General features: G+C 45.6%; 1 protein-coding gene and 1 pseudogene across 2 annotated transcripts in view; one reads left to right on the top strand and one right to left on the bottom strand.

Annotated features, from left to right (window-relative positions):
• DPP6 (dipeptidyl peptidase like 6) overlaps window positions 1-9666 on the bottom strand; it is a gene marked incomplete at both ends in the record, with an annotated part of 1037088 nt that extends 1027422 nt beyond the window's left edge. Inside the window, one exon of the mRNA XM_082846708.1 lies at window positions 9607-9666. Within this exon, the coding sequence (XP_082702834.1) occupies window positions 9607-9666 (60 nt within the window). The remainder of the gene's footprint in view (window positions 1-9606) is intronic.
• Window positions 396-1551, top strand: LOC309966068 (vacuolar protein sorting-associated protein 26A-like; annotated as a pseudogene). Its single transcript has 2 exons — window positions 396-1194; window positions 1361-1551. The product of its transcript is annotated as a vacuolar protein sorting-associated protein 26A-like (transcript).
• Window positions 9667-25233: the final 15567 nt, after the last annotated feature.

Here is a 25233-nt window from a genome sequence, read left to right as displayed (position 1 = left end):
TTTGTTTTTTGTGAAAGGGGAAAAAGGAACAAATGAGAACCTTTCGATTTAACAAGTTATTATTTATCAGAATGTGAATTTTGGAGCACATACATTGGGGGAAAAAAAGAGACGGAGAGGAAAGAGTGACAAAAGAAGATATGAAAAAAGACTGAGAACCAAGAAGAAGAGTGGTTCACAGAGAGTTAAAGAGTCCTGGGGAGGGGAGGGTAGGAGGGTAAAGCAATACTGGGAGAATGGTACCAGCTGGCCTTTCTTCCCCGGATATGGTCTCAAAGTGCAGAGGAGCATTAAATTTTGTACTAAAGATTTAGAAAAACAGGAGCCTGGGCTGGGAGTTCTCCTGAAGGAAGAGGAGTGAAGTGGGGGGGGACGCGGCGGTGGCAGCACCGACAATGGGTTTTCTTGGAGGATTTTTTGGTCCCGTGTGTGAGATCGACGTTGTCCTTAATGATGGGGAAAACAGGAAAATGGCGGAAATGAAAACGGAAGTTGGCAAAGTAGAAAAGCGCTATCTTTTCTGTGATGGAGAATCTGTTTCAGGAAAGGTAAACGTAGCCTGGAAAGAGGCTAGAACACCAAGGAATCCGAACTGAATTTGTAGGTCAAACTGAACTTTTCAATGACAAGAGTAATACTCACGAGTCTGTAAACCTAATGAAAGAACTAGCCTTACCTGGAGAACCGGCTCGGAGCAGAAGTTACGACTTTGTATGTACGCAAGTTGAAAAGCCACGCGAGTCTTATATCGGTGCCAATGCCTGCTTAAGGTGTTTCCTTAAAGTGACAACAGCAAGAAGACTGACAGACTTGGTAAAAGAATACGTCTGACCTTATTGTTCACCAGCCTGCTACCCATCCTGATGTCAACAACTCTGTTAAGATGGAAGCGGCACTGAAGATCGTCTACACGTATAATTTGAATATAATAAATCAAAGTATCATTTAAAGGATGTGATTGTGGGAAAAATTTACTTCTTATTAGTAAGAATAAAAATCCAACACATGGAGTTACAACTGATTGAAAAAAGAGATCACGGGAATTGGACCCAGCACCACAACAGAAACAATCGCTAAATATGAAACAATGGATGGTACACCAGTAAAAGGAGAATCAACTCCAATAAGACTGTTTTTAGTGGGATATGACCCAACTCCAACAGTGAGAGATGTGAACAAAAAATTTTCCATAAGGTATTTTTTTTTTTTTTTGTCTACGGACATGCAGGCTCAGTGGCCATGGCCCACGGGCCCAGCCGCTCCGCAACATGTGGGATCCTCCCGGACCGGGGCACGAACCCGTGTCCCCTGATGGGCAGGCAGACTCTCAACCACTGCGCCACCAGGGAAGCCCCATAAGGTGCTTTTTAATTCTAGTCCTTGTTGATGAGGAAGACAGGACGTACTTCAAGCAGCAGGAGATCATTTTGTGGAGAAAAGCTCCTGAAAAACTGAGGAAACAGGGCAAACTTTCACCAGAGAGTTGAATCGCCAGAATCACAGGCATCTGCTGAGCCGCCTGAAATGTGAACTGAATAGGAGGAAAAAAGAAGAAAAAACCTCCTACATCCGTTGAGATTTAAGCTCGGCAGGTTAAAGATGGTCGCAGCGTGTAGGGCGGGGGAAAAAGCCAAAACCCCATTTATGATAGCCTTCCTTTATCGTACAGTGCTGAGTTTATTTTATGGCATAACTAAATGTTCTTCACGTATATACATATTTAAAAAATGCTTTCTTTGAAACACTGGAACTTTCTTAAACTGCCGTGTTGTTTTTTTCTTTTTTAACTGCACACTTTCATTTAATGATAAGCACTCAGCTATACATCAGCATAAACATTAAAGATTTTCATGTGAGTAGGCTGGTATTTGTAATTTTGCTTTCTTTCTGCATAATGTTGATTACAAATTCTTTGCTTCTCCTTTTTCATGCTAATGATTACCTCTTATTCTCTACATGCAAAAAATTAAATATTGGGTATTCAAATAAAATTAGAAAACCTGAGTGGCCTGTACATCCTGCAAAGATTTAAAACATGGCATTTCAAAATTTTTGAAAACTGCATTTATGATTTTCCATACATGTTTGAGAAATGCACACAAGTGTTTTACTGCAGGTGCCTCTGAGTCTACCATTCCATGGCTTCCTGAATTTTGTTCTCTTTGAAGTCTTCTGTGGTGTGAATTTAAAATTTTTTTCCATAAGAGATTATGTGGCATGTCATTGCAGCTTTTGGGGGGGGGGGTACCATATTAAGTAACCATTTTGCTACTACTAACTGATAGGTACCACTGTATGTTTTCTGCAATGCGGAGTTGACTCTAGGTTGGCATTTTAGTTTGTTAAAACTATATAATTTTTCCTTAAATACTTAGAAAAAAATTTTTTTGGTTTAATGAATCTTTTTAGCACATATATGCAAATATAATTTTCTTGCAAATATTCTCTTCCCTTTTCAGGGGAAAATTTGAGGATGGGGGACCGAGGAGAACAGGTGAAGTATGTAGTTACCCAGATCTGGACAATTTCATGTTTGTTAAATTGGAACCTTGACTAGTTCAAACTCAAATTTAAACTTCTTCAGCCACTCTGTTTAAATTTTTTAAACATTAAATTCAAGTAATATTCAAACCCTCTAAAAAAGAAGGTTGCAGTCATCTGTTTTTATGCTATGCATGGGGTCTGACTGCAAATACACTAAATGTGGGGTGTAGGAACTAAAACGAAGCCTGTTGTGTGAAACTACTTTCACTTATGGTTCAGTGGTTTTTGTACCAATATTTTTTTATACACTTCAGTGCAAGTCTTGTCAGTTAACCTTACTTTATGGGTAAGCTAAGTAACTCAAATTACATTTCTTTAAGCCTGTTTTACTACTACGGCACTTTGAAAAATGGTCAGTAACCAACTTCTTGACTGGCAAAAGGTTCCATGTACCATGTGCTGAAGCATCTTTTTTTTTTTTTTTTTTTTTTTTTGTGGTACACAGGCCTCTTACTGTTGTGGCCTCTCCTGTCGCGGAGCACAGGCTCTGGACGCACAGGCTCACGGGCCCAGCCACTCCAAGGCATGTGGGATCTTCCCAGACCGGGGCACGAACCCGTGTCCCCTGCATTGGCAGGTGGACTCTCAACCACTGCGCCACCAGGGAAGCCCTGAAGCAGCTGTTTTAAATGTGGTTATCTGTGAATGGTAATGTTTTCCTTCATGTAAGTGCCTGTTCAGAGTTTCAAAATTTTAAAATGCCAAATATTTTCATGGTCACTTCCATGTAGTAATCTGGAAAATATTCAAAGAAAAATTGAAAATCAATTGTATTGAACCATCTTCAAACTGTGCAACCATGATGTATAATAAAGAATTTGAAACAGAAAAAAAAAAAGATTTAGAAAAAGTTAGGAGTAAGTCTAGAGGGCTGTTGAGTTATAGAAACTTGATGTCACTGATTCCAGGGCTCCACTAGGCGAGGTCCCCCAAACCACTGATTCTAAAGTCTGGGCATTAAATTTATTGGTGAGAAAGACAGGGGGAGTCCCAGACCCAACAATGGCTGAGTTAAGGTCATGACAAACCAGCTTCACACATATAATTTTCAAAATGCAAAACAAGTTGATAATCTGAAAGCCCTAGAGAACAACCCGAAGTGAGCAGATTTTGTAGAGGACAGGGTTTGAGGTAGTTGCTTCAGCTAGAAAGTGAGGGGGGATTTCTAGAACTAAAAAAAAAAAAAAACAGTAGGAGAGCCTCAAATTCTGTGTATAAATGCTGCCCAAATCCCTGGGTGCCCCCTGAGGCATGCAAATACTGGAGAAATTCAAGGTGATCAAGATAAGGATAAAGCAACACAATTACATGTAAGTTGCTGTTTACTTAATTGCCTACCTTAGTGAGAATGGACAGAAACCAGTCTCCACCCAACATTCGCAATGTCAAGGATAAAATTCAAAATTACTCAACATACAAAGAAATATGAAAACGTGACCCATTCTCAACAAAGAAGCACAATCAACACAGATCAGTCCCCAAACGACCCAGATGTTAGAAGGCAAGGATTTTAAAAGTGGCGATTACTAATGAGGGCCATCAATTAAAGGAAAATGGGACTCACACAACGAATGAAAGACCGCAAATCTAAGCAGGGAAGATAGAACAAAGTGGGAATTCTGGAATTAAGAATACAACATCTGAAGTAAACCACTGAAGTTGCAAACAGTAGAATGGAGAAGACAGCACAAAATGTGAAAACTGAGCGATAGAAATGACTGTGTATCTGAAGAAGAGAGAGGAAAATGAAGATCTGCAAAATGATATAAAGTGCATAACATACGTATAATTGTCATCTCAACAAATTGAGAATAGGGCAGGAGAAAACATTGGGAGAGATAATGGCCACAAAATTCCCAAATGTGGTGAATTTAAAGATTCAAGATGACCTTTGAACCCCTAGCAGGATACACAGGAAGAGAACCATGCCCGGGCATGTAACATTCAAACAATGAAAACCAGAGAGAAGATCTTGACAGTATATAGAGAAAAATGGCACATTACACACAGGGACCAGTGTAGCAAATGACTACTCACTTCTCAGTAGAAAAAACTGAGACGAGAATTCAGTGGAATGCCACCTTTAAAGTGCTGCAGAAATAGAGACACAGGTGTAGAGAACAAATGTATGGACACCAAGGCGGCAAAGGGGGTGGTGGTGGGATGAATTAGGAGATTGGGATTGACATACATACACTATTATGTATAAAACGGATAACTAATAAGAACCTGCTGTATAAAAAAATTAATAAAATAAAATTTTAAAAAATAAAAGTGCTAAAAGATGCTAACACATATATATGGAATCTAATAAAAAAAAGGCTCTGAAGAACCTAGGGGCAGGACAGGAAGATGCAGACGTAGAGAATGGGCTTGAGGACACAGGGTGGGGGAAGCTGGGGCAAAGTGAGAGAGTAGCATGGACGCATACACACTACCAGATGTAAAATAGCTAGTGGGAAGCAGCCGCATAGCACAGGGAGATCAGCTCGGTGCTTTGTGACCACCTAGAGGAGTGGGATAGGGAGGGTGGGAAGGAGATGCAGAGGGAGGAGATATGGGGATATATGTATACGTATAGCTGATTCACTTTGTTATACAGCAGTAACTAACACACCATTGTACAGCAATTATATTCCAATAAAGATGTTAAAAAAAAAAAGTGCTGAAAGAGAAACCAAAATCTTTTCAACTCAGAATTCTCTAACGGGAACCAAATACCTTTCAGAATAAAGGCCAAGTAAAACTGCAGGTGGGTCTAGCTAGTATTATTTCACAAAATGCATATTCCTGTTGGACCAAAATGCTTTCTGTTGACAGAGTCCTTTGTTTTTAAGGCCCTGAAGGGAAAATGACAGAGACCCAACCTGAACTGAACCCATAGGCCGTATCTTTGCCATCCCTGTCTCGTGGTGAAATAAGCACCAGAAGTAGAAAGCAGAAGTGAATAGGAAGAAAGAAGCTAAGTTCATCAGAAAGAAACTTTTACCACTTGGATTATTTCTGGTTCAAAACCTCAGGAGCTTCGGGGTGCAATCTGAAACCTGCCCCCACATGTGGAGGGCAAGGAGAGACCACTCCAGACTGGCAGGGGGCAGTTTTAATAAGCAAGGGGACTTGGATCTCGGGTGGCCCCAAGACCCGCAGATCTCCTTACCCGCCCGCCAGAATCCTCAAGTTTATAGATAGGCCTTAACTGGGTTCGGTCACGTATTCAGGCCAGGTGGTCTCAACAGCAGCTCACTCTCTCAACGCTGCGTCCTTGGAAGGGCTCCCACTGTGGGAACAGTAGGCAGACGCAGCTTCCAAGGACGGGGGCGGGGGGAGGAGCCTCCAACTGCCCTGGTCCAGCTCACAGGTCAACCAGCAGTTATGTCCTCTTGATTTCCCCCAACAACTATAAAAATGCCCAACATAAAGCAATCAAAATTAGAGCTTCAGATACAATATTGTATCTAGTTTATCAGTCAAAATGTTTTAAATATAAAATTTATTTTCCTCTCAATACGCATGACATTGAAATTTTAATACTCTGGCGAGATCAGAAAACAGTGTGAGGCTACCCTGCAGGCCTGAATATGCTCACCCCACATCAGTAGCAGTCACTTGTATGTACCACTACTCTTACGCTTCAAAAAGCAGTGAAGAAAAGTATTAGTAATTAGCACCAATGAAGTAAGAAGTTAACATAAGGAAAAAAAAATTTTTTTAAACAAATTACAGAATAATTTTGGAATACAGCTGAGCGGCTACACATTAAAGTTTAAGTTGTCCATTCTGCACCACTGAGATGTATCAGTAACCCCACCTTTTACCACGGAAGACTTTAGTATCTTTCAGACTGTGAAAAAGAAATGCAAACATCTTGTATAAATAATAAAACTGCAGCTCTTCTTTCTATAAAGGTTATATTGGATTTTAATAAATTCCTTCTACAATGGTATGTAAGTTTTCCAAACCAAAATTTTAAACGTTCACATTGTTTAGTGATATTATTGCAAAATATATTTTAAAAAAACCCTACAAAACCCTACAATATATTATAACCATGGAAGATTTAAGTGGAAAGTATAGTGAAAATAAGAATCATTCTGTCTCCTAATACTGAGCTCATCAGAGTTAACAGTGTGGTATATTTCCTTACTGTCTTTTCTCTTCACATGTGTATTTGTGTAATTAGTAGCATAAAGTGTATACCATTCATTTTGTATCTTTTTTTAAAAAAAAGAAAGCAAGAGAGTAAGGCACTTAGTGAGTTTCCAGAAAGTCTCAATATCAGACCAGAGCTGGCAGGAGTCAGTAAGCCCTGGTGGGTGCACAGCCCACCCCTGTGGAGTTGCCCCAGGTAAGCTGCTCCCCTGGTCTGTGGGTTGCACCCAGCTGTTAGGCCCTCTTGCAAGTATCTGTAGAACAGCCCTCGCTGTTGACTGGTGCTTGACCAGTGCTTAACGGATACGTTCACTGCGCCCAGCACCAGACTGACACGGGGTAGGGGAGACTGGAGGATCCCGTGGGGACATTTTACTTTCCCAGTGCCAGGTGGCTGTCACTCTGGACCAGTGGCTCCTGCCCACACCAGGGATGACAGTTGGATTGGTGCCCTCTGTGGTCCGTGGCAGCTATTAGCAGATGGTCGATGACCCCACAGTCAGGGGCAAGGAAGCTACAACAAGGACCTTTCTTTTCCCAATTCTGGGGGTGTCAATATTTGAGAAGGATCCCAGAGGCAAATAACACATCCCACGATGGCTAAACTCAACCACTGAGTGGCCACCCGAAAAGAGGAAGACAATAAATGTTTCCCAAGGAATGTCTGCCCAAGAACAAGTCATAATAAAGTGCCGAACAGAAATGGCTGCGACAGTCCTCAGTAAATAAACAACACGAAAGGGAGTCCAGCTGAAACGTCTTCCGGAGAGGTTGAGGCTCTTCCGCCCAAGAAGTGTCCCAACAGGAACCCTCCCAAGAGCACATAAAATGGAAACAAACACTTCAAACGTACAATAAAATAAACTGATATTATTAAGTTTGATGCTTTACTAAAACTATTGAAACCTAAGTCTCATGTGGTCTGTCCAGTACTTTCCAATGTCGACTGTTAACCCCTGCTCTGTATGTGCCCCGCATTCTCTCCTGAACATTCACTAACCCTCCATCCCACCACTGCAGCAACCTCCAAAACCAACTACCAACTACAACTTACAAAGTGCGAAGGCAGAGTACAACCTAACTAGATTCTTCTTTGAGGAAGGGGACTGGAATTTTTTTCTCCCAGCAGATGGATAATCATAACCTCCCTTTAGGCAATGGGGACCATCAAAGATTTTAAAGCATGAAGGGTGGGTATGACTACAGCTGTGTTCTAGAGAGTGAAAGCAATCTGCAGATTTGTATTTGGGTTCTTGGAACTTAGTAGGAGTTTACAGTGTTCGCTAAATAAATGCCTGATGATTGTTTATTGAATTAATATCATTCAATGGACCAAGCATTTGTTGGGCACCGGCTAGAGGCACAGGGTGATCCCTAACTCATGACTAAAGGTTTTCTAGTACATTCTAAATTGTTGTTGTGTGTTTGAACGCTTCCCGGAAAATTTTACTGGTGTCAATACCCTGCAGTATTGCCAACAAGCCACTTTACCATCGGAACCGAAGGCAGTTTAAACAAGAAATTACTGAATGATCTTCTGAATGTCTCTACTACATACTCACTGATGAGTGAAACTTTATTAACTTTAAAGTCTTATAATATCAGCTACACCATATTAAAAAGACATCTCCTAAGGATATTAAATAAAGTAAACGTGAAACGTGTAACTACTCGAATCATAGTTAATGAGACCAGAGATCAAGACATGACTTGCTGATTCAAATATTTCACTCAGGCCTGAACGGAGTAGAAAACGCTGGTTATCACTTAATTGAAATAAAAGTATTCAGTCCTGAATCCTTATGTTACATAACAGACCAGGAGTTCCCTTATCCACCAAACGCATCTAATACCATTACTCACTTCAGCTCCACATATGTCCAACAGCCAACAAATAGGTATTAATGAGAACAATCTGTTAATAACATGCTAGTAAACACATGCTTCTCTGCATATAAAGAAGGTAGAAGCAAAAACAGGCGTAGCAAACACAAGACAAAAGCTCAGAGCACAGATTCAGGTAACATCAAATCTAAGATCCAAAGTACTTGCCTTCTTTCAGTTAAAAAAGAGAAATGAGAAATACTCTAAAATATTTTGAAAGCACATTGATACATACACGGCCGCGCAGCTTCCCTGTGTAACCCAGGTAAGGAATTTCCTCGCAAACTAACTACTACCTAAGGTGAGAACAGACTGGTGAGGCAGAAAAGAGGACAACTGACCATGGCCAAGCAAGGCTGTGCCGCGCACGAGATCGCCGTGGAACCGAGACCTCCGTGGGGATCTGCTTCTCTGCGTGCGGACAGAGATGCTTCCCTGGGCATGTCCCTCCCGCTCTGGGCCACTGGAGAGGTTCTCAGAACAGCTCCTCAGAGGGCCGCTGCCCGCCCCTCTTTCCTCCGAACGTCAGTAATTTCCTGGAACTCATTCCAGGCACGCAGCGGCCCATTAAAGTTAATTACGCACGTGTCCGTGACACCGACAAGAGCGTGCGCCCCGGGCAGAGCCCAGAACGCTTCCCGGGAAGCCCTTAATGGCAGCTCTGGCGCAGGTGTCGCGGGCTGATTCCGAGAGGCCCTGCCTCCCGCCCCCCGGCTGACCTCTCGCCCTCCCCGAAACGCGGCAATCAGTGGAAACAGCTGCGTCTGCCAGCAAGTTGGCCGCGCCCCGGGCAGCCCAGAGCAGTTGCACCTGCAGAGCCTGGCGTTGGCTTTGGGTCGATTAAACACAACCTGTTCTCACAAACCCCCGCGCCCGGTCCACCGACAGGACTCAAGGACCCCCTCCCCGGCTGAGGAGGGGCCGGCGGCTCGGAATACGCAAACCAGCGCCTGTCCACTCGCCCGCAAACTGCAGCCGCCACTTGCTCTCCAGGTTCCCGCACCAGCCCCTCCGTCGCGGGTGCCTTACCTTGTGGCCTTTCCCCGGGGGACATCTGACATTATTGGAGGCTCCCGCTGTCTGATTCATGTCCGGAGGAAGTTGGAGGCCGATTCTCCCCCTTTAAAAAAGTTCCTTGGCGCGTGGAGGATGGCAAGGTGTGCGTCTCCCGGAGGCGAGGTGGGTCCTCCCTGTGCAGCCACGTCCGGTCGGCGTCCCCACGCGGCAGGTTTCCGTGGGGCCCCCCGCCCAGGGATGCTAAGCCCTGCAGCCCGAACCGAAGAAGGAGAAGCAGCTGCTGGGACCCGGAGGAAGCCCGGCCGGCGCCGCCTGCTCCGAGGGCGCTCGGCCCAGGGCTGCCTTCCCGGGAAATAGTCCAGGACTCTCCAGACCAGAAGCGCGAGCAAATCCAAAAGGCGAGCTCCGAGGTGGGGCGAGGAGGTAAGTGTATGGGGAGGGGGGGAGCGGCAGGACTGAGTAAGGGGTGGGGAAAGCCGCGGAAGCACGAGAAGCCCGCGCCCCCCGCCCCCCCGGGCGGAGCTGCGGCTGCAAGGCGCGTAGCGCACGGGCTCGCGCGGGCCTCCAGCACCGACCTTCGCACACCCCTCCACGCCCTCCAGCGCCGCGCCTGCAGCCGCAGTCCGTGCGGACCAGGCAGCTCAGCCGGCCGGCACGGCTGAATTGAGCAGGGCCACTTGGAGGGGCGGGCGCCCGCTCTCGCCTGCGGCTCGTGCCCCGGCTGGAGCCGCCAAATCTTCCCGGGATGGTCGGAAGGTGGCAAAAGAGGCTCTGCCGGGCGCCACTGCACGGGGAAGACGAGGCAGTGGAGGGGGCGGAGGACGAGCTGGGACGGTATCCAGGCTCCTCGGCAGAGTCCCCACCAGCTACAGCTCCCGGGGCAGGCGCTGCACGAGGCGGCGGTCTGCGAGGCGCCATCTGCGTGACCCGGGCCGTGCTGGGGGGAGGGCAGCAGAGTGCATCCACTTCTTTCTGAAGTGAAGTATTTGCATGTCCCCAGGGTTTTTTCTTTGTATGTTCTCCTCCGTCTTCTTTCTTTGGCGCCTGGGAAGTCGTGGTCTAATTAGGCAGCCTTCGGGTAGAGGTGGAAAATTGACCCTTGGGAACTAAAAATAAAGAAATCAAGAAAGGGCACCTGGTCCATGAAGACTGCATTGCAACAGTTAGAATCACAAGTCTGAACAGTGGACCGTTAGGATACAGCCATGTTATTTAGCCAAATGTGAAGTTTTGCCTAGATTTCTCTAGGTAGTGGTAGTTTGAATATTCTGTGTGGAAATGTCAAGGCTCATAATTCGGTTTCGATTTCCCAGTCCCACAGCCTTAGTTTCATCATGTGTAAAACGAAGGACGGAGTTGGTTTCACCTGTGGGAACCAGAGCTGCACAGGGAGTTGCTAACAGAAGCACATCTCCATATGGTGCCCCTAGAACAGTAGAAGGGAGATTTCAGTCTCAGGTGTTGGCTGACGTTCAATCATTGCTTTAATAGTCCCGAGTCCAAACAGGAACCGTCTCCGTTTTGTAAAATAAGTTATCATGTGCCGTCGCTTTTGCCCACTGACAGTTCAAAGGTGACTCGTGACACTTCTGTTCCACAAATGTGAAGGCACATTTGGGGCATCTGAGTACCGCAGTGGACCCGGCATGGCTGTGGAGGCAGGTGTCGGTCTGGAATCTGGGCTTTGCTTTCCCTGGTGAATATCTCTGGGCAAATATTTCTCTCATTGATTTTACAGCTCTGAGGTAGGTGTTATCGTGCTGTGTTCTGGGTAAAGACACTGGCTCCGAAATATTGATGTGTAGAAGGGGCTTAGCAAGGCGGTAGGCGTCATCAGGTGGCAGGGGTCGTTGTTACGGCTGCCTGGAGCGACTGGGAGCGCTTCACACTAACATATGCTCAAGTCCACTCTTTTCTGGAGGTAAAATCCACAAGTGGGTGGCGCCCTGAGGCCCCACAGTTTCCCGCCCCCGCACTGCTCCGCTCTCAGCCTCCAGAAATTCATCACAATTCCCGCTGAGGGAGCGTCCTTCGGGTTTGTGTCTCCAGGGAAGCAGATCTCAGCCCCACCTTCCTGTATTCACTCACCTCTGCAGATTCCTGGGAAGCCCAGTGCCCTGGCGCCTCTATGCTCTTCTGGGTCCAAGAAACATCATCGATTTTCAGTGCGTTCAGGTTTTCCTTGTTGTAAGGATGGGAGTGATGACTCCTAAACTCTTTCCATGTTGGGGCTGAAACCAGAAGTCTCTGAGTATATCTTTTTAGTCTTGGGGTCACCTGTTGTCTTTTTGTTTAAATATTCTTTTTTTTTTTTTTTTTTTTTTTTTTTGGCTGCGTTGGGTCTTTATTGCTGCGCACAGGCTTTCTCTAGTTGCGGCGAGTTGGAGCTGCTCTTTGTTGCGGTGTGTGGGCCTCTCAGTGTGGTGACCTCTCCTGTTATGGAGCACTGGCTCCAGAGCACAGGCCCCAGCAGTTGTGGCACGTGGGCTCAGTAGTTGTGGCTCGCAGGCTCTAGAGCACAGGCTCAGCAGTTGTGGTGCACGAGCCTAGTTGCTCTACGACATGTGGGATCTTCCCGGACCAGGGCTCGAACCCGTGTCCCTTGCTTTGGCAGGCAGACTCCCAACCACTGTGCCACCAGGGAAGCCCTGTTTAAATATTCTTACCTCACTTTATCTCTCCTTCTCTCATATTATACTATAAGCAGCAAGGAAAACCCAGATGGTAACTTTTACAGTGCTCAGAAGTCCCTTTAGTTAAATAACCAAGTTTATTAGGTAACATTAGAAAACCTCTTCTGTTTTCAGCATAACTGCAGACTCTGCTATCACTAAGCATAGGATCCAATGGAATCCTTGGGAGGCATTTCAGAAGCCACCTTCTATAACCCATATCACTATTTTTTTTAATCTTATTAAAGTATAGTTGATTTACAATGTTGTGTTAATTTCTGCTGTACAGCAAAGTGACTCAGTTATACATATATTCTTTTTTGTATTCTTTTACATTATGGTTTATCACAGGATATTAAATATAGTTCCTATACAGTAGGACCTTGTTGTTTATCCATTCTATACATAATAGTTTGCATCTGCTAATCCCAAACTCCCAATCCTTCCCTTCCCCACTCCCCTCCCCCTGGCAACCACAAGTCTGTTCCCTATGTCTGTGAGTCTGTTTTTGTTTCATACATAAGTTCATTTGTGTCGTATTTTAGATTCCACATGTAAGTGCACATCACTATTTTTTAATGATTAATTTGAAGGTTAGAAAATTCACTGTAGTGTGGCCAGCTTTACTAATGAATCGTACTTTGGGGATAGTAAAATTTGGAGCTTACAGATCTGGCCGTATTCATTAGTGATCCATTTTTCAGTCCTGAATAAACAGTACTGTACAAAAGATCACACCGTGTCAGGCTTGAAGACAAAAATAAGGATACAGGCAGAAGTTTCCCAGTTCTTTTCCTTCCTCCATTGCTGCCCACTCCCCAGACCCTCCCCCATCACTGGGACACCCGTGAGCTGTGTACTTGCTACTCTGCAGTGTAGTTACTGTCTTCCAAGTCCCCCAGGCATCTTCTCAACGGCCCTGAAGTTGGAGCAAACACCAACCACCCCAGATTAGGGCAATAGAGGAGTTCTCCAAGGTAAAATGTGAACCTCCACACTTCTCAACGTCCTTCCTCCCAGGAGTCAGGAAATCAGTACCTAGAATGAACGAGTCAAATGTGACATAGGTTTTACCAGATGAAACACAGCCTCGCATTATTGGCTGCCTTCGGCTACTGTTTCCTTGCTTAACAATTGTCTGTTTTGCTTTTTCTATAACTTGAATTGGGAATTTAAAAACAGACAAGTGCTGATATTCAGTATCTGAGGGAAGAGTGGAAACCTGGGCCTAGCCCTGGGGTTTCTGCTGACTGCTCCAGGGGATGAGCTGTAATGTCGCTATCAGGCCACCACCACTGGGAGTTTTTACATCAAGTTTTAGTGGCCATTCCATGTTTCTGACGGTGAGAGTTCAAGTTTACCGGTCTCTGTCTTTTAGCTGCCCACTCTTCACACCACGCTAAGCAAACGACAGAACAACAACAAGATGAGGTGACACGTTGTGCATTGTATTTGATTAAAATTCCTATCTGTGATCATCTCTTTCAGAAAAGCGGGATAGTTTTAGTTTACCCACCTGCGATGCAAACTGGCATCCAGCCTTTACAGCAGAGGGAGGCAGAAGCAAAAAGCAGGGACATTTTGAACGTGTGACTACACGCTGGCTGTCTCATCTTTAGCTCTGGATTTGGGAGAAGAGTGAAATGAATTTATTGTAAGTCATCCTCTCTCATCAGTCTAGAAGCAGGACTGAGAAAAATACATTCCGCCTAGGAGAAGTCTTCCTATGATGCCACCTACCACTTCCACAATTAATTTAGCATCAACATTCATTAATATTTATTGAACACCTACTGAACTTTCAGTGGGCCCTCTGCGGAGCTGATGTTTCTGCAGAACACTGAGACCAAGCACATATCGGTCATTCTGGCATCTGGGGCAATTCTGGGCGATTCTGGAATGCTCCTAAATTCTGTAATGCCATGAGAAAATTTCTGGCACATAGTGTGAAAGCTCTATCCTCCTAGGAGCTATGATGGATATTCATATATTTGCAGGTACATCATCTATTCCTTTGCAAGTCAGTCCAGAAGAATTTGTCATGTTGATTGCTTTGGCGTTTTCAGCCCTTATTAAAATGAGTTGGTTATATAACCCCAGGCTGTGGAGTAGTCCAAGTCTGCATTTTGCAAACAATGACCACCAATTAGAAGCCTGTTCTAAACACCCTGTTCTACAGAATCTGTTCTTCTTCAGTGAGAGACTCATGTCATCACACCCACTACCTGCCCCTAGAGTGTGCCCACCCTGGCCCCCTTGGCTCGCTAGGGCTTCTTGCAATGCTAGCTCTGCTCTTATTTGAAACTTAACTGTCTTGTACCTTGTTTCCTTACTTCAAGTCTATTGGGTCTTCCATATGATGGCCTGATTATTTAACTTTTAAATAGTCTGTTCAATTTATTTCATAAAAAAAGAAAAAAAGGCTGTTAGAAGCTCATGGTGGGGGACTTCCCTGGTGTCACAGTGGTTGAGAATCAGCCTGCCAAGGCAGGGGACACGTGTTTGAGCCCTGTTCCGGGAAGATCACACACGCTGAGGAGCAACTAAGCCCATGTGCCACAACTGCTGAGCCCCTTGTGCCACAACTACTGAAGCCCCCACGTCTACAGCCCGTGCTCCGCAACAAGAGAAGCCACCGTGGTGAGAAGCCCGCTCACTGCAACCAAGAGTAGCCCCTGCTCGCCACAACCAGAGAAAGCCTGCACACAGCAATGAAGACCTAACACAGCCAAAAATAATAAATTAATTTAAAAAAAAAAACCTCATAGTGGGCAGTGATAAGGCTAAATAGAGCTCCTTGGCTGCCAAGAAAGGAGTCTGTCCCAAGATTTCTGTATCTTCTTGCAAAAGTCAGCAGCGAGGGCTTCCCTGGTGGCGCAGTGGTTGAGAGTCCGCCTGCCGACGCAGGGGACACGGGTTCGTGCCCCGGTCCGGGAAGATCCCACGTGCCGCGGAGCGGTTGGGCCCATGAGCCATGGCTGCTGAGCCTGCGCGTCCGGAGCCTGTGCTCCGCAACAGGAGAGGCCACAACAGTGAGAGGCCCGCGTACCGCAACAACAACAACAACAACAACAAAAAAAGTCAGCAGCTAGGAGTAGGTATTTTCACTTTGTTAAAGCTTTCACACATAGCAAATCCTGACCATGAGCTATCTTTAGAAGGTCTTTCTATGTGGCCTTGATGCTGGAGAGAGGCATCCAGCGTGGGGCTGGTGGATCTCTGCTGCCACGTGTCTCTAGCAGTGGCACAGGCTCTGTTGGGGCCCTGCCCATATCCAGTTGGCCATTTCTGTCCCTACCGGCCTGGCTTCCAATGAAGTGCCTGTATCGATTGTCTGAGGGCTTTTTCTGTGCTCTGATCGGTGTGTGGCAGGCTAGAGGCGCCATGGATTTCACGCCCCTGCCCGCAATCCTAACCAACTCGACAACGGGGCTTGGAAGATGGACACCCCAGCCCTCAACCTGGGATAAGATAACTCTGTATCTCACAGTCCCCATTGCCCACGTGGAAAGTTGATTAACAATGCACCCCTACTGGGTCCCTTCCGTGGCTTACGTGGTGGCCTTGAGAAAGCCCTGGCCAACCTCCAACTGCAGGGAGGGACAACAGCTGGCTGAGGCCCCAACTGTTATGCTTTGGAATCTGTCACGGCAGTTGTGCAACATCCAGCCTCCCTCCTCCCAGCCAGGAACAGAGTGGCGGAGACAGTAACATCTCTCGGGAGATCGGGGACCTCGCTGATGGCCAACTTTCATTCAAAGACTCTCTGAAGAGAATCCGTGGACCCAAAAAGGCACCCAAGCTTCTCTCCTGCACTGGGATCAGACTTGCACTGTGGTCTGGTAGCTTCCAGGCCACCCTCGCTATTTTCCTTCACACAAGCGTTTTCCCTCATCAAGTTTTTTCACGTTTAACACCAACGTGGAGTCTCTTCCTTGAGGAACAGGGCCAACACAGCTCAATTCCCCACTCTCCTGGTGGCGTGTCTGGAATCGTCTTCCAACTTAACTACTGGTGCCCCATAAGCCTTGATTTAGAGTCTATTTTTAGGGGGCCCCAAACTAAGACACATGGGGAAGTACAACCTAACAGCCATCGCCTTAGTTCAGTTTTATCATGTTATAAAATCACAGAATAATTAGAACTACAAGAGGTTTCAGAGGGGATGTAGCCCAGCACACTCACGTTTCATAGGAGGGAGAGAAATCAGTTCACCTCTCGGGCAGGGCAGAGGCAGGAGTGGAAGATTACTTCGGATAATGACTGTGAACTTAAGAGTTATAGACGGGCGCTCTGTGTTATGAAAGGAATCATTCCACATAACTGATACAAAATAAGTTGAACAGGTAGCTCTCTTTCACCAGCACAGATGCTGGCAAACCAAGCTGGAAATCCCAGGACACAGAGCTAAGGATTTGTAGATTTCCTTGCAATGTAAGTGTCTGGAGTCTGGAGAGGGAAAGTCGTTTACTCACCTACTACGCACAACTGTACTTGAGATGTACTTAGAAGCTGGTGTGAATAGCAGTGTTGAAGGAATTGGTATCTATTTCTTAGTCAGTATATGCCACCCGTTCATCTGTTACCCAATAAGGGTTATGTGAATGGTTTTGACGTTTGCAGGGGTGACATAATATTAGGAAAACTTGGGAAATCAGGATCTCTTCCATTTCCTGGCCCCAAATACACCAGGCAGCCGTGATTAAGGGAATCCCTTCCTATTTGCCTTTTTCCTTGACAAGTAAAATCCGCAATCACAATTCATTTGCGTCGGTCTGGTATATGGCACTCCTGAAAATATGTGGGTGCCTTTTGAATTGATTGTGCACGGTCCTTCAGGGTACGAAATTATTATTTCCAAACTGTATAAGATGACAGAGTTCATTCTCCGGGTCTTATTATTTTAATTTGATGTTGTAATCGTGCCAGGTGAATTCAGCAAAGTGACCTTGAGTATTGGCACTTTGTTTCTCTTTACCAGCTTTTCATCATCCACTGTACTGCTTGGCCCCTTAGATCTGCCAGCTCTGTGTTCTCTCTGACCGACCCCACATACCTTCCCTTCCCCCATGCTGCATTGCAGGCTGCTGCTGCCCACACTGGGAACAGTTTCCTTCATCCGTTCTGGCCACAACTCTCTGGCCCCTCTTCTTGAAACCGAGACACATGCACGATTTCTGCACACTTAGGGCAGACGCCCTAATGTATTGACTCCAATACATTAATTCCTCAGGAGTTTATGTCAAATTATGATATTGATGGTGTGTGTGTGTATGTGTATAGATACACATGTAGATACGTGTAGATACAGGTGTAGCTCAAATATGACCTTAAACTGAAAGAACCTGCATCTCTTAAAGTAATTGTCACTATGCCCACTGGGAGAACTGAAATGTTTCAGTGCAGAGACATAAAAATTTGCTCTAATGGGATGTACTTTTTAGGGAAATAAATGAATTATTCCACTTTGAAAAAAGTAGTCATTGAGGCCCTTTCTTCTGATAGTGGTGCATCTGGCTGGACTCCTAGTCCGGTTAATGATTTTTGAATTCTAGTCTAAAGCTTCATTAGATGGAATCTTACTAATTTGGCAGAAGTCTGAGCTTGTTTCGTTGGTATTCTCTGTGATGAAGAGGTTGACTGAGCAAATCAATAGTGCAAACAAAACCCAACTCCTTAAGAGAAACGAATGTTTCAAGCAATGTAGCGTATCAATTACCTTTCTTATCATGGCGGAATATACAATTCAGTGGCATTAAGTGTGTTCACAGTGTGCGAACATGGCTACCCTCTAGTTCCAGAACTTTTTCATCATACCACCTGGAAACCCTGTCCTGGTTGTAAAGATCCTTTCTCGGGAACCCACAGGCGTGTTCGCTGCAGCATTGTTTGCGATGGCAGGGAGCTGGGAGCGAGCTCCGTGGTCCTTGCTAGGAGAGTAAATAAGAAAAATGTGTGGACGCACTGGAAGTACGATGCAGTAGGGAAACCGATGCTTGACTTCTCTACAGGTTGTCAGACAAATTCCTTCTCCCTCAGAGGCTGTAGACATCATTTGTCCACGTTATCGTGTTAATGGCTGATGCAGGATTAGAATCTGAAGCTGTGTTATGGTTACAGATTATTGCCAAAAGAGTAGTTCAGCACAGCCAAGGTTTTCATTTTAATTTCCTCAGAGTCTCCTGCGGGCAACACAATGACTCAGAGATTCAGCTGTTTTCACTGTGCCGCTCTGTCTTCTCCACGTAGGGCTTGCGGTTCCCGAATCTGGGACCAGAGGGCTCATGCTTCCTTGTAGCGGGAATTTGCATCTCTGCTCAGGGCCCGCTGGCCAGAATTAGTCCTGTGGTGCAAGCCTCCTGCACGAGAGTTGGGAATTGTGTTTTTTTTGGTGCTCAGAAATGAAGCAAAGCAGGTAGTGGTGAGTGTGAGCAAAGGCTCCCACACCAGCAATCTTTAAGCCAGGTTCTTCTTCCTTAATAATGCCACTTGTAGGTGAGCTCTCAGCATGTACGTTCACTGTCCTATTAGTGGTGCAGCCCTTCAGAGCTGTCCATGCAGGAGACTGGGAGGTGGGGGTCCTGTGGGTGCAGGGAAGGTCAAGGTCACAGGCAGGAAGGGCACGTGGCTTTGCCTTGAGGACTCAGGAGGATTTCAGGAGATAAGGAAAATGGTTCTGGTTATTCTGAGCCACGAGCATCACTTAAGGAAAGGTGAGGGGGAGGAATTCTATAGCCCGTCTTGGTAAACCAGGCAGGTCGGTCTAATTCTAGCAAGATGGTTCTGTAGAGAAAAAGCAGGTTGGATCTTTGAATGCTTGACTACAGAGCCTGGACTTTATCTCACGGTTAATAGGCAGGAATCGGTTTGCTGGCCACTCGTTCTCAGCAGGAAAGAAGAATGTGCTGTTTGGATTCTCTAGAACCAATTTCTTTTTTTTTTTTTTTTCCGTCTCCCTCCCTCCCACCCTCCCTATCCCACCCCTCTAGGTGGTCACAAAGCACCGAGCTGATCTCCCTGTGCTGTGCGGCTGCTTCCCACTAGCGATCTATTTGTATTTGCAGATTCGGCTTCAATGACATTTTCTTACGTTCTTAAAGTTCAACAGCAGGCACTCAGGAGGTAGTGGCTGTGCATTTGTGCCTTGGGTTTCTATGACTAACCACCCGGTGAATTTTGCAATACGCTGTTCAGTGATGCTCCTATCCGTGGAGGACCCAGGAAAGCCAGAGGCACAATCAGGGCCTCTCTGAGCGATGGTGGAGCTGCAGGCAATGGCAGGAGCTAACGCATTATTAATAGGATAGGGCTTGGCGATGCCTGTCATCTGAGCTACCTGGGCTCTCTTTGTGTGGCCTGGGGGACTTGTAGCCATCACTGTGGACCATCATCTCCAGTTACACTGTCCATGACAGTATATAAAATAAAGTTGAACGTTCACTGAATACAGTATTTGTGAAGGAACTTCATCTTTCAAAACAAAATGAGTGCTTTTGAAAGGCAAGTAAATGAATAGAATACCCATAATCATTGTTGAGTTATCCTGTGTTTACTCGGGACGGAAATGAAAACAGAGCTCCTAAAAATTGTAAGGGGTTAAATGAAAGCACGTTGCTTGAATGAGGACCCCGTACATTTTTGCTCTTTCATGCTGGTATTGTGAATAACCCAGTAGGGTCATCATTAGGTTCTCAAAGAGCAAGGAGCTTTTTATTATTGCCCCCCTGGCTAGTCCTAAAGAAAAGAGTAAAATAATGATCACTTAGGTGACCTCCAAGCTCCTTTTTCCCTGCAAAACCTTTATGTTCCTCATGATTCCGTATAGAAGTAGTCAAGGTTCCAAACAAGAGGGACACAGGATAGACATCATCCCGAGGATGTACACCTGGGAGAGGAGGCGGGGCCAGAGCCAGTGGAAAAGATGGGACTCAGCTGTGTCTGTCCACCGTCCTCTCCTTAAAAGAACTGAAGCAAATAGGACAAAATGTTAGCGTTGGATAGATATCCGGTAGGCTGCTAATATCATCCAAACGCTTCCCTTTGTTTGAAATTTATAATCAAGTAGAGAGTTACAAAATAAAGCTGCAGTGAAATCACGCAGTCTTAGAGACCATTATGAGGAGTTTTGATTTATTTAAATACAGTTGAATGAACAAGGTGATAATACGGATTCAGGTGTAGTAGGGAGTCTTTACTGAGAAATTATATTTTTAAGCAACTGCACACAAAAATATAAACTTGAACATTCTGTTCAAAATGGTATTAGTCAGATTCATTCCAGTCGGTCCCATGGACGGTTGTCCTTGAGTCACGGGACAGTTCAGAATTCATTTTCTTGTTTTGTTAATTAACTTGGTTGCGGAAGGTAATCGTATTCCAGCTTCAGATGTACCAGCAGAATAGGGCACGTGTACCAAGAACTACGATTGCTCGTCAACTCGCTGAAAAGAGATTAAATCTAGCTTTGCCTTATCTACAAATCTAGGGGCTACTTCAAGTCTTTGGAGAGTGTGGAAAATGGTACAGAAATCTAAAGATCAGTGCTTTCAAATAGGTCCCCCTTCCTGGTTTTCTGCCTTAATCTCTCATCAACTGCTTACCACTCTTCCCAGTTACATACCTCTATTCCCAATTACATTCCACTCTTCCCAGTTACATACCTCTATTCCCAATTACATTCCACTCTTCCCAGTTACATAGCACTCTTCCCACTTACATAGCACTCTTCCCAATTACATTCCACTCTTCCCAGTTACATTCCACTCTTCCCAATTACATTCCACTCTTCCCAGTTAAATAGCACTCTTCCCAATTACATACCTCTATTCCCAATTACATTCCACTCTTCCCAGTTACATAGCACTCTTCCCAGTTACATAGCACTCTTCCCAATTACATTCCACTCTTCCCAGTTACATAGCACTCTTCCCAATTACATTCCACTCTTCCCAGTTACATAGCACTCTTCCCAGTTACATAGCACTCTTCCCAATTACATTCCACTCTTCCCAGTTACATACCTCTATTCCCAATTACATTCCACTCTTCCCAGTTACATAGCACTCTTCCCAGTTACATAGCACTCTTCCCAATTACATTCCACTCTTCCCAGTTACATACCTCTATTCCCAATTACATTCCACTCTTCCCAGTTACATAGCACTCTTCCCAGTTACATACCTCTATTCCCAATTACATTCCACTCTTCCCAGTTACATAGCACTCTTCCCAGTTACATAGCACTCTTCCCAATTACATTCCACTCTTCCCAGTTACATACCTCTATTCCCAATTACATTCCACTCTTCCCAGTTACATAGCACTCTTCCCACTTACATAGCACTCTTCCCAATTACATTCCACTCTTCCCAGTTACATACCTCTATTCCCAATTACATTCCACTCTTCCCAGTTACATAGCACTCTTCCCAGTTACATACCTCTATTCCCAATTACATTCCACTCTTCCCAGTTACATAGCACTCTTCCCAATTACATTCCACTCTTCCCAGTTACATAGCACTCTTCCCAGTTACATACCTCTATTCCCAATTACATTCCACTCTTCCCAGTTACATAGCACTCTTCCCAGTTACATAGCACTCTTCCCAATTACATTCCACTCTTCCCAGTTACATTCCACTCTTCCCAATTGCGTACCACGAGGCAAAATCTTCTGCGGTCAATTCTTGTCATTCGCCGTGGCGTGTTCTGTAAAGCGTCGTGAACACCGAATCAGTGAACATTGAACCACTGCTCCTGGAAGAAACACAGCCTTGGTTTCCTGTGAGCCTCTGGTCACCACATTTTCTTAACTGATCAATACAAACCTTTTATGTGTTTTCTGTTTAAAGACACCATATTGAATATGTAACTTGATTTACCAACACTGAACTCAAGGCCACCAGCGGTATAACCCATGCGTGAACGAAGTTTGTCTCACACACGTGGCTTCTCCGTGAGGCCTGTGTCACATTTAGGAACATGAGGCGGTCCGGCTGCACTATGCTTGGGGGTCTTTTTCAGCAGCGAAATCACCAAGAAAAAATCCACAAAATGTGAAAAACATGGCACGAAATAACCCTGAACAGGGCCCTGGTTTGCAGTCTGAGCTGAAACAAAGAGGCAGGGCGTCGCCCTGTTTGACCTCCTCAGGGGACGCGCATGACAGCAACTCAAAATCGTCACCACCTTGGGCACGTTTGTGAAAGACTGCAGAGGTGACACGAGTATTGATTTTGAGGTTACAAATAGATTTTAGCGAGTCAGTGAATTTGCAGATGTGGAGTCTGTAAACCGTGAAGTTCAGGACTGACTATACTTGGCAAGTGCAGCTCTGGCCTAGTGACCTCTGGAAGTAGCCCGTGTGTGTGTGTCTGTGTTTGTGTGTGGGGGGGAGGGTCTGTCTGTCTAGAGGTAGGTGTAAATGTAGGTGCAGATGTAGGTGTACATGGGGATATAGATGTAGGTGTGGATGTATCAGACTTAAAAAGCAGAAGCATCTGGGACAGACCAGGCATAGTGCATCTTGCAGTCTCTGCCGTGTTTAGTAGCGAGGGTCCTCCTCTGCTCTGAAGACAAAAACCAAATGACCTCCAAGCCCAGGGACCATTGCTCAGTTCCTCGCATGTCTGAGACACGTTCCTACCATAAGGACTTGGTGTGTGCTGTCCTCTCCATCTGGAATCCTCTTCCCTCACTCACCCCATAGCCAGCCCCTGCCTCCCTCAATGTCTCAGATTAAACGTGCTTCCTCAGAGCTCCTTCTCCGACCAACCTTATAACTCTGGTTAATCCCACCCTTTAAGCTCCAGGACACGAACCTGTTGTTTCCTCAGCAGCAGTTAACCCGATCAGCTTTTCTAGGTTCCGTTTTGCACCCACTGCCTGCAATGGTGCCTGGTGCACCGTGGCCAGGTTTGTTGAATGAGTGCTGGGATGAAGGACACTGAAGATGGCCAAGCCAGGCCCAGGTTCACACAGATGGGTTATCTCCTGGCTACCAGCTCAGGGGGGCCATTCAGGCATAGCCAGCTGTCCCTCTGTGATATTAACTAGATTTCCAGATGATGGCAGACGCATGTAAATTACATGTAGAGGGAAACCCCAGTGATCTATAGCCGTGGTTTTCAAGGGTCTGAAGGGCCTCTGGTTTCCATGAGGCTCAAAACCACGGCAGTGGGTGAAGGGGAGCTGAGGAAGGGAATGTGAGCCGTCCGCGCACTTGGCTTCCAGGTGGTCCAGAGCAGCCAATCATGGTGCTGTTTATAGATTTAGACCTCGTATTGTGTATTGTTTGACGAGAGGTTTTCCTGGCTTATTCAGATGATATTCATTGGCCATTAGTTTTCAGTAATTTAGTTTGGCTTTCAGAGTCTTCCACATTGTGGCCCCAGTAACCTGACTACTTGTCTATCTCCCTAAATCGTGCTCCTTTCCTGGCAAGTGGATTGACCCCAGGTCCAGAGAACGCATGGCCTGTGGTTGAAACACTGCCCCTTTGCTTGATCTGGTCCTCCTGCCTACAGGCCTTCATAGACATCTCTCATCATTATCCTTGTTTCCCAGAAAGGTGAATTCTTACCTCCATGAAGCCATGGAGGATACACTAGGCCACAGTCATCCCAGCTTCCAAGATATTACAGATCTGTTAACTTTTCTCTCCTGTTTGATTATGAACTATTTCTATCAACAAAGCATCTAAGATTTTCTTGTACAAAGCAAGTATTCAGTAATGCATGTTGACTGATTAGTGGCTGACATTTCATGAAGTTTGAGGCCTCCTCTCTCTCTCTTTCTGTTTCTCTCTGTCACACACACGCACACGCACGCACACACACAGAATATGTGAAGATAACATATAATTAACACCCACTATTTTTTCAATGCATTTATTGTCACTTGCTAATTCAATAAATAATTATTGAGAATTTATTATGTGTCAGGCATTGGAGATAACTGCAGTGGATAAAAACACAAAAATCTTTGTTCTCATATAGTTTGTCTGTTAGTAGGAAGAGACAGAGAATAAAAAATAAGTATAATATTTTGTATGTCAGATCCTGAGAAATGCTGTTGAGACAGACAATGCAGGGAAGGGGGGTGTGGGTGGGAAAGGGGTTGGGTAGGGGAAGCCTCACTGAGAAAATGCTAGACCTGGAAGAGGAGAGAGAGTGAGCCCCACGGCCGCCTGTGGGCAGAGAACTGCACGTGACGGCAGCAGGTGCAAAGGTCCCGAGGCAGCACTGTGCATGGTGTGCCGGAGAAGGGCGAGGGGTCTGGTGGAGCTGGCACAGAGTGAGTGAGGAGAGTGATGGGGTCGAGAGGTAATTGGGTGGGTTATGTATGGTCGTTGAGGCCGATTGTAAAGATAGTGGATTTTTCTCTGAACAAGATGCTGTGTCATTGGAGTTAGTGAGCAGTGGGTGGCTCGATCTTACATTTTTTAAAAATATATTTATTTTATTATTTTTTTTGGCCCCACTGGGTCTTCGTTGCTGCTGTGTGAGGGCTTTGTCTAGTCACGGTGAGTGGGGGCCACTCTTCATTGTGGTGCATGGCCTTATCATTGCGGTGGCTTCTCCTGTTGCGGAGCATGGGCTCTAGGAACAAGGGCTTCAGTAGCTGCAGCTCACGGGCTGTAGGGCACAGGCTCAGTAGTTATGGCGCACGGGCTTAGTTGCTCTGCGGCCTGTGGGATCTTCCCGGACCAGGGCTCGAACCCATGTGCCCTGCATTGGCAGGTGGATTCTTAATCACTGTGCCACCAGGGAAGCCCCTGATCTTACATTTTTAAAAAGTCACTTGGCTTCTGTGTTGAGGTTTAGGCATAGAGGTCTAAGAGCAGTTGACTTATAACCTATTAGGAAACTGTTGTAGGAATCCAGGCAAAGCCTTTGGGGGTCACGATGGTGGGGTGGGGAGAAATCAGCAGATTCTGAGGACACAGCATTTTGAACACAGAGCT

The sequence above is a fragment of the Leucopleurus acutus genome (assembly GCF_964270905.1).
Source record: "Leucopleurus acutus genome assembly, chromosome: 9".
Taxonomy (NCBI): domain Eukaryota; kingdom Metazoa; phylum Chordata; class Mammalia; order Artiodactyla; family Delphinidae; genus Leucopleurus; species Leucopleurus acutus.
The sequence above is the reverse complement of the archived record's forward strand: the minus strand, read 5'-3'. Positions and strand labels throughout refer to the sequence as shown.